Raw genomic sequence first — 15,850 nt, forward strand, 5'->3', positions numbered from 1 at the left:
AGTCCTGCCTGTTGTAGTTGATTTAAACACGTCACTTCCACTGTGTTATGATCTCAGCACTACATCAACATGTTGCCCTACTTCTCTCTCTGCTTCATCATGATTTGTCATGGGCTCATCAAAGCGATGTGGAGAAATGGCCTTCTTATTTGTAATGAATGAGACGTTCTTTGTGTCTCTACTTGTCTTGCTAATTCTATGTTCTTTTAGAATACCTCTGACAGAACTGTAGGTGGGTAGAATCACTTAGGAACTCTAAGACTGCATTTACACAGGCAGCCCAATACACAGCAAAATAGTTTATCTGAAGAGTCAAAAGACCAATTGGTGACCAAAAGATCAGAATGACTGCCAGTGTAAACACAACTTTAGTCTTCCTTTCTCTCTCTCTCCTCAGCGTTTACAAAGATGATCACAGTGAATGGTCAGGAGTACCACCTGCAGTTGGTGGACACAGCTGGACAGGTGTGTCCCTCTTACCAGTGGAGAGACTTCTCACACATCAGAATGTTGTGGTCAGACTGCCAGTGGGCCACTCTGTGAGAGCCAACATAAAATATTTTTAATACCAGGTGTAGTGTAGACTGGACCGGGGGCCGTGTAGACTGGACCGGGGGCCGTGTAGACTGGACCGGGGGCCGTGTAGACTGGACCGGGGGCCGTGTAGACTGGACCAGTTGTAGATTAGACCAGGGGCAGTTGTAGATTAGACCAGGGGCAGTTGTAGATTAGACCAGGGGCAGTTGTAGATTAGACCAGGTGTAGATTAGATCTCAATTGACATCCTTATTCAGGCTCATTCCACATACAGTAGCTACATTTCCTAATTTTTCCCATCGTAGGGTAGACATTCTCTCTCTCTGATGTTTGACGAATCTTTCCACAAAAGGCTTCTTTCTCTCTGGCAGGATGAATACTCCATTTTCCCTCAGACCTACTCCATAGACATCAACGGATACATTTTGGTGTATTCTGTCACGTCAAACAAAAGGTAGGTAAGCTCCGCCCTCCCTTTCATACTGCTGCTAAAGCTTCGTTGCTTATCCCTGAGTGATCTTGTCGCTTAAGGTTTCTTTGAATCTATCTGGTATCTCTCTCGCTCTCTCGCTCTCTCGCTCGCTCGCTCTCTCGCTCTCTCGCTCGCTCTCTCAAAAGGCATGAATAAACCATTGCAGCTATTATTATTCAAAGTGAGCTTGAACACCTGCCAAATCAATACGTTCTCAATGAAAATCTCGTTATTTTGTGCCTCTGCTAGTTTGAAATTAAAGATCTAGTCACGTTTGAAAGGGAAGACGTGTAGTATGTTATTTTGGTGAATATTAAATTACAAATAGTGCCTCTGATCTTTCACATTTCTATCTGTATGCTATTATATCGAACAGGGCTTCTGTATGTTGCAGTATTAGAGGTAGCTGAAATATATGAATCAGAGATGGTTGTTTCTAGCGCATGTGGGGTGTGTGTTCTACCTTGCCGCCATGTCAGTTGGAGATCAAATCATTCCATCTATCTCTCTCCTCCCTTGCCTCTTCTCTCTTAACCTCACCACCTCTCCCCTCTCACTGGCTTCCTCTCCATCCTACTCTCTTTCCTCACTCCATCCATCTCTCAATTACACACTCGCTCTCTTTCTGTCATATATAAGGGCTTTATAGGAGCGTTTAGATGGAGTAAGGCCTCTGTAGTGAGTACTCCAACACTAGTGGGAATATCTAATGATAGTAGTCCTATACCGTAATATATCCTGTGTTGTGCTACTGCTCCAGGTTAAACACTGTTGTTTGTGAATGCAGCGAGAATCCCTTATATTGATTTGAAGAGTTTTTTTTTTTATTGACTAAAGTCCACTTTCTGTTTTCTACCTGAGTGAATACCGGAAATGCAGTCATTTTAGAAGGTTGCTAATTCTGCCACGTCGATATTATGGAATTGTCTAAAAGGCCAGAAATAGTAGCCTAGTACCAATTTTACCTGCATTTGAGCTATGCTCTGTTTCTTGAATATATCTCGTTTTGAAATGAGCCTAATGTGATGGTGAAATAGCATGCATTGTGTTTTCTAAAGATATAGCCCAGGCTCAGCATTTTGGCTTTGAGCAAGAGCCTAATTCCATGAGATCTGGATCTTCTCTGGAAAATCATAAATGTTGTATTTTTGGGTGTTACTGCCAGGGCTCAGGCCTGGCACTACTGCTCTAGCAGGTCCAGGCTCTGCTGTAGGCCATGTTCTGTGGGTAACAGCAGGCATAGGTCATCTGCGAAGAGTAGGCATTTAACCTCTGAATTGTGGAGACTAACACCAGGGGCTGAGGATTTTTCTAGAATAGTGGCCAATTTGTTGATGTAAATATTGAAAAGTGCAGGGCTCAGCTTGCAACCCTGGCGAAGGCCCTGCCCCTGGTTAAAGAATTCTGTTCTTTTCTTGTCAATTTTAATGCTGCACGTATTCCGTCGATAAAGCAAGCGTATATTTTGGTGGACATGTTTATCTATCAGGGTGTGTAGGGTGTAAATATGATCAGTCGTGCAATGTTTTGGTATAAATCCAATTGGGCTTTTACTCAAGACATTGTGCTTATTACAGAAGAGTAGAACTCTTACATTTATAATACTACAGAAAACCTTCCCCCGGTTACTGTTCACACAAATAGCTCTGTAATTGTTAGGGACAAATTTGTATCCGTTCTTAAAGATTGGGGTTATGAGTCCTTGATTCCCAATGTCAGGGAAATAACCTACACTCAGGATCAAGTTCAACAGTTTTAATATAGCCAATTGAAAGATTGAACTAGTGAATTTGAGCATCTCAGTTAGGATGTCATCAGGTCTGCATGCTTTTTAAATTTGAGGGCCTGAAGTTTCTTATAGAGCTCCTGGTCAGTAATAGTTTAGTTTCTTATAGAGCTCCTGGTCAGTAATTGGGGAGTCCAATGGATTTAGATTGTCCTTTAAAGCTTTTTCTAATACATTCAACTTCTCATGAATTTGGCATTCTGCGTTTGTGGCAATTTGAACGGTGTTGTAGAGTGTTTTAAAATAGGTTGTCCATATGTCACCATTTTGTATCGCTAATTCCTCTTGTTTGGATTTTTTAAAACATCTTTTTTTTTGTCTCACAGTAATGAAGGTGTAATTCACCATTATTTGGGTCGCTGTGCTTTTTTTCTTTTTTCTTTCTGCTGTCTCTCTCTGTCTCTCAATTCAATTCAAGGGCTTTATTGGCATGGGAAACGTGTTAACATTGCCAAAGCAAGTGAGATAGATAATATAAAAAAAGTGAAATAAACAATAAACAGTAAACATTACACATACAGAAGTTTCAAAACAATAAAGACATTACAAATGTCATATTTTTTATATATATATATATATATATATATATATATATATATATATATATATATATATATATATATATATATATATATATATATATATATATATATATATATATATATATATACATACACACACACACACACACAGAGTGTTTTAACAGTGTACAAATGGTTAAAGTACACAAGGGGAAATAAATAAGCATAAATATGGGTTGTATTTACAATGGTGTTTGTTCTTCACTGGTTGCCCTTTTCTCATGGCAACAGGTCACAAATCTTGCTGCTGTGATGGCACACTGTGGAATTTCACCCAGTAGATATGGGAGTTAATCAAAATTGGATTTATTTTTTAATTCTTTGTGGATCTGTGTAATCCGAGGGAAATATGTCTCTCTAATATGGTCATACTTTGGGCAGGAGGGTAGGAAGTGCAGCTCAGTTTCCACCTCATTTTGTGGGCAGTGAGCACATCTTCTCTTGAGAGCCATGTCTGCCTACGGCGACCTTTCTCAATAGCAAGGCTATGCTCACTGAGTCTGTACATAGTCAAAGCTTTCCTTAATTTTGGGTCAGTCACAGTGGTCAGGTATTCTGCCACTGTGTACTCTCTGTTTAGGGCCAAATAACATTCTAGTTTGCTCTGTTTTTTTGTTAATTATTTCCAATGTGTCAAGTAATTATCTTTTTGTTTTCTCATGATTTGGTTGGGTCTAATTGTGCTGCTGTCCTGGAGCTCTGTAGGGTGTGTTTTTGTTTATGAACAGAGACCCCAGGACCAGCTTGCTTGGGGGACTCTTCTCCAGGTTCATCTGTCTGTAGGTGATGGCTTTGTTATGGAAGGTTTGGGAATCGCTTCCTTTTAAGTGGTTGTAGAATTTAACGTCTCTTTTCTGGATTTTGATAATTAGTGAGTATCGGCCTAATTCTGCTCTGCATGCATTATTTGGTGTTCTACGTTGTACACAGAGGATATTTTTGCAGAATTTTGCATGTAGAATCTCAATTTGGTGTTTGTCCCATTTTGTGAAGTCTTGGTTGGTGAGCGGACCCCAGACCTCACAACCATAAAGGGCAATGGGCACTATGACTGATTCAAGTATTTTTAGCCAGATCCTAATTGTTATGTTGAAATGTATGTTCCTTTTGATGTCATAGAATGCACTTCTTGCCTTGTCTCTCAGATCATTCACAGCTTTGTGGAAGTTACCTGTGGCGCTGATGTTTAGGCCAAAGTATGTATAGTTTTTTTGTGTGCTCTAGGGCAGCAGTGTCTAGATGGAATTTGTATTTGTGGTCATGGCGATTGTACCTTTTTTGGAACATAATTATTTTGGTCTTACTGAGATTTACTGTCTGGGCTCAGGTCTGACAGAATCTGTGCAGAAGATCTAGGTGCTGCTGTAGGCCCTCCTTGGTTGGTGACAGAAGCACCAGATCATCAGCAAACAGTAGACATTTGACTTCGGATTCTAGTATTTTGAGGCCGGGTGCTGCAGACTTTTCTAGTGCCCGCGCCAATCCGTTGATATATATGTTGAAGAGGGTGGGGCTTAAGCTGCATCCCTGTCTCACCCCACGACCCTGTGTGAAGGAATTTGTGTGTTTTTTGCCAATTTTAACCGCACACTTGTTGTTTGTGTACATGGATTTTATAATGTCGTATGCTTTACCCCCAACACCACTTTCCATCAATTTGTATAGCAGACCCTCATGCCAAATTGAGTCGAAGGCTTTTTTGAAATCAACAAAGCATGAGAAGACTTTGCCTTTGTTCTGGTTTGTTTGTTTGTCAATTAGGGTGTGCAGGGTGAATACGTGGTCGTATTTTGGTAATTTGGTAAAAAGCCAATTTGACATTTGCTCAGTATATTGTTTTCATTGAGGAAATGTACGAGTCTGCTGTTATTGATAATGCAGAGGATTTTCCCAAGGTTACTGTTGACGCATATTCCACGGTAGTTATTGGGGTCAAATTTGTCTCTTTTGTGGATTGGGGTGATCAGTCCTTGGTTCCAAATATTGGGGAAGATGCCAGAGCTAAGGATGATGTTAAAGAGTTTTAGTATAGCCAATTGGAATTTGTTGTCTGTATATTTGATCATTTCATTAAGGATACCATCAACACCACAGGCCTTTTTGGGTTGGAGAGTTTTTTTATTTTGTCCTGTAACTCATTCAAGGTAATTGGAGAATCCAGTGGGTTCTGGTAGTCTTTAATAGTTGATTCTAAGATTTGTATTTGATGTACACTGCTCAAAAAAATAAAGGGAACACTTAAACAACACAATGTAACTCCAAGTCAATCACACTTCTGTGAAATCAAACTGTCCACTTAGGAAGCAACACTGATTGACAATAAATTTCACATGCTGTTGTGCAAATGGAATAGACAACAGGTAGAAATTATAGGCAATTAGCAAGACACCCCCAATAAAGGAGTGATGAGGTGGTGGTGACCACAGACCACTTCTCAGTTCCTATGCTTCCTGACTAATGTTTTGGTCACTTTTGAATGCTGGCGGTGCTTTCACTCTAGTGGTAGCATGAGACGGAGTCTACAACCCACACAAGTGGCTCAGTTAGTGCAGCTCATCCAGGATGGCTGTGACATCAATGCGAGCTGTGAAAAGGTTTGCTGTGTCTGTCAGCGTGGTGTCCAGAGCATGGAGGCGCTACCAGGAGACAGGCCAGTACATCAGGAGACGTGGAGAAGGCCGTAGGAGGGCAACAACCCAGCAGCAGGATCGCTACCTCCGCCTTTGTGCAAGGAGGAGCAGGAGGAGCACTGCCAGAGCCATGCAAAATTACCTCCAGCAGGCCACAAATGTGCATGTGTCTGCTCAAACAGTCAGAAACAGACTCCATGAGGGTGGTATGAGGGCCCGACGTCCACAGGTGGGTGTTGTGCTTACAGCCCAACACAGTGCAGGACGTTTGGCATTTGCCAGAGAACACCAAGATTGGCAAATTCGCCACTGGCGCCCTGTGCTATTCACAGATGAAAGCAGGTCCACACTGAGCACATGTGACAGACGTGACAGAGTCTGGAGACACCGTGGAGAATGTTCTGCCACCTGCAACATCCTCCAGCATGACCGGTTTGGCGGTGGGTCAGTCATGGTGTGGGGTGGCATTTCTTTGGGGGGCCGCACAGCCCCCCATGTGCTCGCCAGAGGTAGCCTGACTGCCATTAGGTACCAAGATGAGATCCTCAGACCCCTTGTGAGACCATATGCTGGTGCGGTTGGCCCTGGGTTCCTCCTAATGCAAGACCTCATGTGGCTGGAGTGTGTCAGCAGTTCCTGCAAGAGGAAGGCATTGATGCTATGGACTGGTCCGCCCGTTCCCCAGACCTGAATCCAATTGAGCACATCTGGGACATCATGTCTCGCTCCATCCACCAACGCCACGTTGCACCACAGACTGTCCAGGAGTTGGTGGATGCTTTAGTCCAGGTCTGGGAGGAGATCCCTCAGGAGACCATCCGCCACCTCATCAGGAGCATGCCCAGGCGTTGTAGGGAGGTCATACAGGCACGTGGAGGCCACACACACTACTGAGCCTCATTTTGACTTGTTTTAAGGGCATTACATCAAAGTTGGATCAGTCTGTAGTGTGGTTTTCCACTTTCATTTTGAGTGTGACTCCAAATCCAGACCTCCATGGGTTGATAAATTTGATTCCCATTGATAATTTGTGTGATTTTGTCAGTACATTCAACTATGTAAAGAAAAAAGTATTTAATAAGATTATTTCATTCATTCAGATCTAGGATGTGTTATTTTAGTGTTCCCTTTATTTTTTTGAGCAGTGTGTATGTTTTTGCTCTTTTTCTTTGTTATAGAGCCAAAAAGATTGGAGAAAAGGTTTTACCCATACATCTCCATTTTTGATAATTCTTTGTGTTGTTTGCTTAGTGTTTTCCAATTTTCCCAGAAGTGGTTAGTCTATGGATTCTTCAATCACATTGAGCTCATGTCTGACGTGCATTTCCTTCTTTTTCCTTAGTGTATTTCTGTATTGTTTTAGTGATTCACCATAGTGAAGGCGTAGACTCAGGTTTTCCGGGTCTATGTTTTTGGTTGGACAGGTTTCTCAATTTCTTTCTTAGGTTTTTGCATTCTTCATCAAACCATTTGTCATTGTTGTTCATTTTCTTCAGTTTTCTATTTGAGATTTTTAGATTTGATAGGGAAGCTGAGAGGTCAAATATACTGTTAAGATTTTCTACTGCCAAGTTTACACCTTCACTATTACAGTGGAATGTTTTACCCAGGAAATTGTCTAAAAGGGATTGAATTTGTTGTTGCCTAATTGTTTTTTGGTAGGTTTCCAAACTGCATTCCTTCCATCTATAGCATTTCACTCAGTTCCTTTGGCTTTGATGCCTCATGATTGAGTATTGCTCTGTTCAAGTAGACTGTGATTTTGCTGTGGTCTCATAGGGGTGTCAGTGGGCTGACTGTGAACGCTCTGAGAGACTCTGGGTTGAGGTCAGTGATAAAGTAGTCTACAGTACTACTGCCAAGAGATGAGCTATAGGTAGGTGTACCTACCATCGGAGTCCCCTCGAAGCCTACCATTGACTATGTACATACCCAGTGTGCGACAGAGCTGCTGGAGTTGTGACCTGTTTTTCTTGGTTATGTTGTCATAGTTGTGTCTAGGGGGGCATATGTGGGAGGGAATGCTGTCACCTGCAGGCAGTTGTTTGTCCCCCTGTGTGCTGAGGGTGTCAGGTTCTTGTCCGGTTCTGGCATTTAGGCCGCCACAGACTAGTACATGTCCCTGGGCCTGGAAATGATTGATTTCCCCCTCCAGTCGCTCTCTCTCTGTCTTTCTCTCTCTTTGTCTGTGTCTCTCTCTCTCTGTCAGCTTCTCACTCTCACCGTTAGTACGAGAATGAACAAGTACAGAAGTTCTCCTGACTGCAGAGAGTTGACAAATTAAAGTCATATTTTATTTAACCAGGAAAAGCCCATTAAGACCCAGTCTCTTTTTCAAGGGCTTCCTGATAACTCTACTACTGCATTTTCTCTCCTGTAATTCCTACATACATTTCTAGACAATAATTTCAACAGGATTCATACTGTAGCAAATGCTTTGTCCTGTGTAAGACTATTGTACTGGAGCCTAGGATGCTGTGTGTGTGTGTGTGCGCGCCCCAGAGACTTATGTAAGATGCCATGGGAGCGGGCCTAGGGAGACTTTCCCTGGAGAAATCTGTTCCTAACCTCATGTCTTCCTACTGGCCAGTTAATGATGTCAAATTTAGTTAATATCCTCTTTGATTTACATGCATTTCTACTGACCAGATTGGGACTCAACGTTCGTCATTTTATATTGAGTCTCAAACCATGCGTCAGGTCTAGCTCACCCTCTGCCGGGTTTAAAAAAAACAGATGCATCTGATTTTCAGAGGAAATGGAAAGAGAGCCTGTGACTCGACTTCTCCTTTTAGACGTTAACAAGGCGACTCCCCATCTTAACTCCTCCTCCAGAATTAGTGGATTGGTTCAACAGTGCAGAAGAGAACCTCCCCCTCTTCTTTTTCTCCTCAGGACCAGAAAAAAAGCTACGACACTAAAAGGCATTTATTATACGCCTGCTACGTTGGGTTGAGTTATATAGGCCTCTACAGTAGACTATGACACTGGAACAACATTCATTATACGCCTGCTACGTTGGCTTGAGTTATATAGGCCTCTACAGTAGACTATGACACTGGAACAACATTCATTATACGCCTGCTATGTTGGCTTGAGTTATATAGGCCTCTACAGTAGACTATGACACTGGAACAACATTCATTATACGCCTGCTACGTTGGCTTGAGTTATATAGGCCTCTACAGTAGACTATGACACTGGAACAACATTTATTATACGCCTGCTACGTTGGCTTGAGTTTTATATAGGCCTCTACAGTAGACTATGACACTGGAACAACATTCATTATAGCCTGCTACGTTGGCTTGAGTTTTATATAGGCCTCTACAGTAGACTATGACACTAGAACAACATTCATTATAGCCTGCTACGTTGGCTTGAGTTATATAGGCCTCTACAGTAGACTATGACACTGGAACAACATTAATTATACGCCTGCTACGTTGGCTTGAGTTATATAGGCCTCTACAGTAGACTATGACACTGATGGAACAACATTCATTATACGCCTGCTACGTTGGCTTGAGTTTTATATAGGCCTCTACAGTAGACTATGACACTGATGGAACAACATTCATTATAGCCTGCTACGTTGGGTTGAGTTATATAGGCCTCTACAGTAGACTATGACACTGATGGAACAACATTCATTATACGCCTGCTATGTTGGCTTGAGTTATATAGGCCTCTACAGTAGACTATGACACTGGAACAACATTCATTATACGCCTGCTACGTTGGCTTGAGTTATATAGGCCTCTACAGTAGACTATGACACTGGAACAACATTCATTATAGCCTGCTACGTTGGGTTGAGTTATATAGGCCTCTACAGTAGACTATGACACTGATGGAACAACATTCATTATACGCCTGCTACGTTGGGTTGAGTTATATAGGCCTCTACAGTAGACTATGACACTGATGGAACAACATTCATTATAGCCTGCTACGTTGGCTTGAGTTATATAGGCCTCTACAGTAGACTATGACACTGATGGAACAACATTCATTATACGCCTGCTACGTTGGCTTGAGTTATATAGGCCTCTACAGTAGACTATGACACTGGAACAACATTCATTATACGCCTGCTACGTTGGCTTGAGTTATATAGGCCTCTACAGTAGACTATGACACTGATGGAACAACATTCATTATACGCCTGCTACGTTGGCTTGAGTTATATAGGCCTCTACAGTAGACTATGACACTGATGGAACAACATTCATTATACGCCTGCTACGTTGGCTTGAGTTTTATATAGGCCTCTACAGTAGACTATGACACTGGAACAACATTCATTATACGCCTGCTACGTTGGCTTGAGTTATATAGGCCTCTACAGTAGACTATGACACTGATGGAACAACATTCATTATACGCCTGCTACGTTGGCTTGAGTTTTATATAGGCCTCTACAGTAGACTATGACACTGGAACAACATTCATTATACGCCTGCTACGTTGGCTTGAGTTATATAGGCCTCTACAGTAGACTATGACACTGGAACAACATTCATTATACGCCTGCTACGTTGGCTTGAGTTATATAGGCCTCTACAGTAGACTATGACACTGGAACAACATTCATTATACGCCTGCTACGTTGGCTTGAGTTATATAGGCCTCTACAGTAGACTATGACACTGATGGAACAACATTCATTATAGCCTGCTACGTTGGGTTGAGTTATATAGGCCTCTACAGTAGACTATGACACTGATGGAACAACATTCCTCAGCTAGATGTTGGAAAGGCATCTAACAAGCAAACAAATAGCACATTGTTGAGTACAGTAGTATTGAAATGGCACATTAAGTACAGTAGTATTGATGGTTCTTATTTGAGGGAGGTTTCTTCTCGTATCAAAGCTTATGTCGTATCGATTTCAAGCAATGGTTCAACCGCAACAGTCCTCTTTTTTTTTTTTTAACGCATCCCTAATTTTGTCCCAGTCTGGTCGTTAGGCAACGTTTTTCAATGTAATCATGGTAGGTTATGCCTCCCATCAGCCCTCTCCAAATCCATACCAATGTAACACATTTAATGAGCAAATGATTATCTTTTGATGAGGCCCCTATTAAAAATCTATGTAGGTGATAAAATGCAGTGGTTTAATTTATCCTTCTTATTATTGTTATTGTGAAGATGTGGATGGATCAGCACCCACTTAGCTCTGATGGTGTTGCTGTTTATGCGCCCACACACACAGACTGGAGGTGCCGGGGACAGAGAATACAGCCATTTGATATGCTGGACACCAACATGTTGCAGATTTAACATTGTCCGACCTAGAAAATGTCAAGCTTTACACCCATTTAAGAATGCATTTAAGTACAAGTAAGCATTTTTACACACGTTTCTAGACCCAATTGTTAACTATTCAACTGTTAAAACCATTGTAAGATGATTTCTTTGAGAATAGATTTAGTAATGTTCTGTTGACTCTGGTCTTGTGTCGAGTAGGAGTTTTATTTAATGCTTTCTTTTTATTTGGGCTGATCATAAAATATTGAATGACCTTTTTTTTGTTTTCTTTTGTAGTTTTGAAGTAATAAAAGTTATCCACGAAAAATTATTGGATATGGTGGGTAAAGTACAGTAAGTAGACTGATCTGCTATCTGACAATGTTTCAATATATATACATACACAGTGTTTCACTGATTCCTTTGACTGACAGGACTTTGTCTTCTGCAGAGTACCCATCATGTTGGTGGGGAACAAGAAAGATCTACACATGGAACGGTATGACACACACACAGCTAGTCTTCCCAGAGGACAGTTGTTTTCATTTTCTATAATTAGATTTAACAGGGATTTACTGTTCTGTCTTGTCGTTATGTTTGACTCTGTGGAGACCTGTTCAGCTGACCGAGTGGAGAGAAAGTACATTGGTTCAGCAGAGGGTGCGGGGCTGGAATAAACCTTTACGACTTGATGTCCTGTCATTTTATGGGCCTGCCATATAAGGCTCCACATCTTACATCTTTTGCACGGAGGGCGAAATTGCAACAAGCTCTGTCTCGCTGCAGAAGTAGATGTATAACCACATTCTCCCAACGTCAAATTTCTGTGTTTTTGTTTCTCCTGCTCTAGCATTCCATTTCTCCAAATGTCAAATTTTGAAGTTAAGGGTTAAGTTTAGTCACTCATTCTGAATGGTTAAGTTAAGGGTTAAAGTTTTGGATAGGGTACATTTTTTGCAAAGCAAAACCAGTATCCATGACTGGGGTCGAACACTTACCCTTCTGATCCAGAGTCATGAGATTACACTTATCCACAACCCTCATACACAAGGTCCTGGCAAAACCCAAGACTACTTGGTAATAGCTGGTGGTAATAGCTGGTGGTAATAGCGCTCACTGTTGCCCCTAGTAGCCTGTTTTGAAGGCATGGCTAGATGACCCTGGAAATCCATCTCCCACTCAATGCCATTCTCTGGCAGTCCTGACTCCACTAAACTAGACTACTGGCCTGTTGGCACATTGACACTAGCTGGTAAACAGTAGTCCAGTCTCTGTTTTGGAGAAGGCAGGGTCAGGTCAGTCTGCTGCATGTCTGGGTCAATTAGTTAGGCCTAATTCCTAACATGAGAATGTAGAAAGTATGGGAGGAAAGTGGAGTGGTGGTGGTTATTGGAAGACAGTCTAGTAGTAGTTGTAGGAAGGCAGTCTAGTAGTAGTAGTTGTAGGAAGGCAGTCTAGTAGTTATAGTTGTAGGAAGGCAGTCTAGTAGTTGTAGGAAGGCAGTCTAGTAGTAGTTGTAGGAAGGCAGTCTAGTAGTTGTTGTAGGAAGACAGTCTAGTAGTAGTTGTAGGAAGGCAGTCTAGTAGTTATAGTTGTAGGAAGACAGTCTAGTAGTAGTTGTAGGAAGGCAGTCTAGTAGTTGTTGTAGGAAGACAGTCTAGTAGTTGTTGTAGGAAGGCAGTCTAGTAGTAGTTGTAGGAAGGCAGTCTAGTAGTTGTTGTAGGAAGGCAGTCTAGTAGTAGTTGTAGGAAGGCAGTCTAGTAGTAGTTGTAGGAAGGCAGTCTAGTAGTAGTTGTAGGAAGGCAGTCTAGTAGTAGTAGTTGTAGGAAGGCAGTCTAGTAGTAGTAGGTGTAGGAAGGCAGTCTAGTAGTAGTAGTTGTAGGAAGGCAGTCTAGTAGTAGTAGTTGTAGTAAGGCAGTCTAGTAGTAGTAGTTGTAGGAAGGCAGTCTAGTAGTAGTAGTTGTAGGAAGGCAGTCTAGTAGTAGTAGTTGTAGGAAGGCAGTCTAGTAGTAGTAGTTGTAGGAAGGCAGTCTAGTAGTAGTTATAGTTGTAGGAAGGCAGTCTAGTAGTAGTTATAGTTGTAGGAAGGCAGTCTAGTAGTAGTTATAGTTGTAGGAAGGCAGTCTAGTAGTTGTTGTAGGAAGGCAGTCTAGTAGTAGTTGTAGGAAGGCAGTCTAGTAGTAGTAGTTGTAGGAAGGCAGTCTAGTAGTAGTAGTTGTAGGAAGGCAGTCTAGTAGTAGTAGTTGTAGGAAGGCAGTCTAGTAGTAGTTGTAGGAAGGCAGTCTAGTAGTAGTTGTAGGAAGGCAGTCTAGTAGTAGTTGTAGGAAGGCAGTCTAGTAGTAGTTGTAGGAAGGCAGTCTAGTAGTAGTTGTAGGAAGGCAGTCTAGTAGTAGTTGTAGGAAGGCAGTCTAGTAGTAGTTGTAGGAAGGCAGTCTAGTAGTAGTTGTAGGAAGGCAGTCTAGTAGTAGTTGTAGGAAGGCAGTCTAGTAGTAGTTGTAGGAAGGCAGTCTAGTAGTAGTTGTAGGAAGGCAGTCTAGTAGTAGTAGTTGTAGGAAGGCAGTCTAGTAGTAGTTATAGTTGTAGGAAGGCAGTCTAGTAGTAGTTATAGTTGTAGGAAGGCAGTCTAGTAGTAGTTATAGTTGTAGGAAGGCAGTCTAGTAGTTGTTGTAGGAAGGCAGTCTAGTAGTAGTTGTAGGAAGGCAGTCTAGTAGTAGTAGTTGTAGGAAGGCAGTCTAGTAGTAGTAGTTGTAGGAAGGCAGTCTAGTAGTAGTAGTTGTAGGAAGGCAGTCTAGTAGTAGTTGTAGGAAGGCAGTCTAGTAGTAGTTGTAGGAAGGCAGTCTAGTAGTAGTTGTAGGAAGGCAGTCTAGTAGTAGTTGTAGGAAGGCAGTCTAGTAGTAGTTGTAGGAAGGCAGTCTAGTAGTAGTTGTAGGAAGGCAGTCTAGTAGTAGTTGTAGGAAGGCAGTCTAGTAGTAGTTGTAGGAAGGCAGTCTAGTAGTAGTTGTAGGAAGGCAGTCTAGTAGTAGTTGTAGGAAGGCAGTCTAGTAGTAGTTGTAGGAAGGCAGTCTAGTAGTAGTTGTAGGAAGGCAGTCTAGTAGTAGTTGTAGGAAGGCAGTCTAGTTGTAGGAAGGCAGTCTAGTTGTAGGAAGGCAGTCTAGTAGTTGTTGTAGGAAGGCAGTCTAGTAGTAGTTGTAGGAAGGCAGTCTAGTAGTTATAGTTGTAGGAAGGCAGTCTAGTAGTTATAGTTGTAGGAAGGCAGTCTAGTAGTAGTAGTTGTAGGAAGGCAGTCTAGTAGTAGTTGTAGGAAGGCAGTCTAGTAGTTGTAGGAAGGCAGTCTAGTAGTAGTTGTAGGAAGGCAGTCTAGTAGTAGTTGTAGGAAGGCAGTCTAGTAGTAGTTGTAGGAAGGCAGTCTAGTAGTAGTTGTAGGAAGGCAGTCTAGTAGTAGTTGTAGGAAGGCAGTTTAGTAGTAGTTGTAGGAAGGCAGTCTAGTAGTTATAGTTGTAGGAAGGCAGTCTAGTAGTTATAGTTGTAGGAATGCAGTCTAGTAGTTATAGTTGTAGGAAGGCAGTCTAGTAGTTATAGTTGTAGGAAGGCAGTCTAGTAGTTATAGTTGTAGGAAGACAGTCTAGTAGTTATAGTTGTAGGAAGACAGTCTAGTAGTAGTTGTAGGAAGACAGTCTAGTAGTAGTTGTAGGAAGGCAGTCTAGTAGTAGTTGTAGGAAGGCAGTCTAGTAGTAGTTGTAGGAAGGGAGTCTAGTAGTTGTTGTAGGAAGGCAGTCTAGTAGTAGTTGTAGGAAGGCAGTCTAGTAGTAGTTGTAGGAAGGCAGTCTAGTAGTAGTTGTAGGAAGGCAGTCTAGTAGTAGTTGTAGGAAGACAGTCTAGTTGTAGGAAGACAGTCTAGTAGTAGTTGTAGGTATTGGAAGACAGTGTAGTTGTAGGAAGACAGTGTAGTAGTAGTTGTAGGTATAGGAAGACAGTCTAGTAGTAGTTGTAGGTATAGGAAGACAGTCTAGTAGTAGGAAGACAGTGTAGTAGTAGTTGTAGGTATAGGTATAGGAAGACAGTCTAGTAGTAGTTGTAGGTATAGGAAGACAGTCTAGTAGTAGGAAGACAGTGTAGTAGTAGTTGTAGGTATAGGAAGACAGTCTAGTAGTAGTTGTAGGTATTGGAAGACAGTGTAGTTGTAGGAAGACAGTCTAGTAGTTGTTGTAGGTATTGGAAGATAGTCTAGTAGTGGTTGTAGGTATAGGAAGACAGTCTAGTAGTAGTTGTAGGTATAGGAAGACAGTCTAGTAGTAGTTGTAGGTATAGGAAGACAGTCTAGTAGTAGTTGTAGGTATAGGTAGACAGTCTAGTAGTAGTTGTAGGTATAGGAAGACAGTCTAGTAGTAGTTGTAGGTATTGGAAGACAGTCTAGTAGTAGTTGTAGGTATAGGAAGACAGTCTAGTAGTAGTTGTAGGTATAGGAAGACAGTCTAGTAGTAGTTGTAGGTATAGGAAGACAGTCTAGTAGTAGTTGTAGGTATAGGAAGACCGTCTAGTAGTAGTTGTAGGTATAGGAAGACAGTCTAGTAGTTATTGTCTACTGTCTCTT

The 15,850-nt window shown here is 41.8% G+C and overlaps 1 protein-coding gene across 5 annotated transcripts in view; it reads left to right on the forward strand.

Moving 5' to 3' along the window:
• LOC110535269 (GTP-binding protein Rheb) overlaps positions 1–15,850 on the forward strand; it is a 41,527-nt gene that overhangs the window by 17,697 nt on the left and 7,980 nt on the right. For 3 of the 5 annotated variants that reach the window (XM_036934864.1, XM_036934862.1, XM_036934863.1), the window contains 4 exons: positions 398–465; positions 909–991; positions 11,557–11,613; positions 11,711–11,758. In XM_036934864.1, coding sequence (XP_036790759.1) covers positions 398–465; positions 909–991; positions 11,557–11,613; positions 11,711–11,758 — 256 coding nt within the window. The remainder of the gene's footprint in view (positions 1–397; positions 466–908; positions 992–11,556; positions 11,614–11,710; positions 11,759–15,850) is intronic. The other 2 variants (XM_036934865.1, XM_036934867.1) reach the window with 1 other exon arrangement.

The sequence above is a fragment of the Oncorhynchus mykiss genome, chromosome 11, assembly GCF_013265735.2.
Source record: "Oncorhynchus mykiss isolate Arlee chromosome 11, USDA_OmykA_1.1, whole genome shotgun sequence".
Taxonomy (NCBI): Eukaryota; Metazoa; Chordata; class Actinopteri; order Salmoniformes; family Salmonidae; genus Oncorhynchus; species Oncorhynchus mykiss.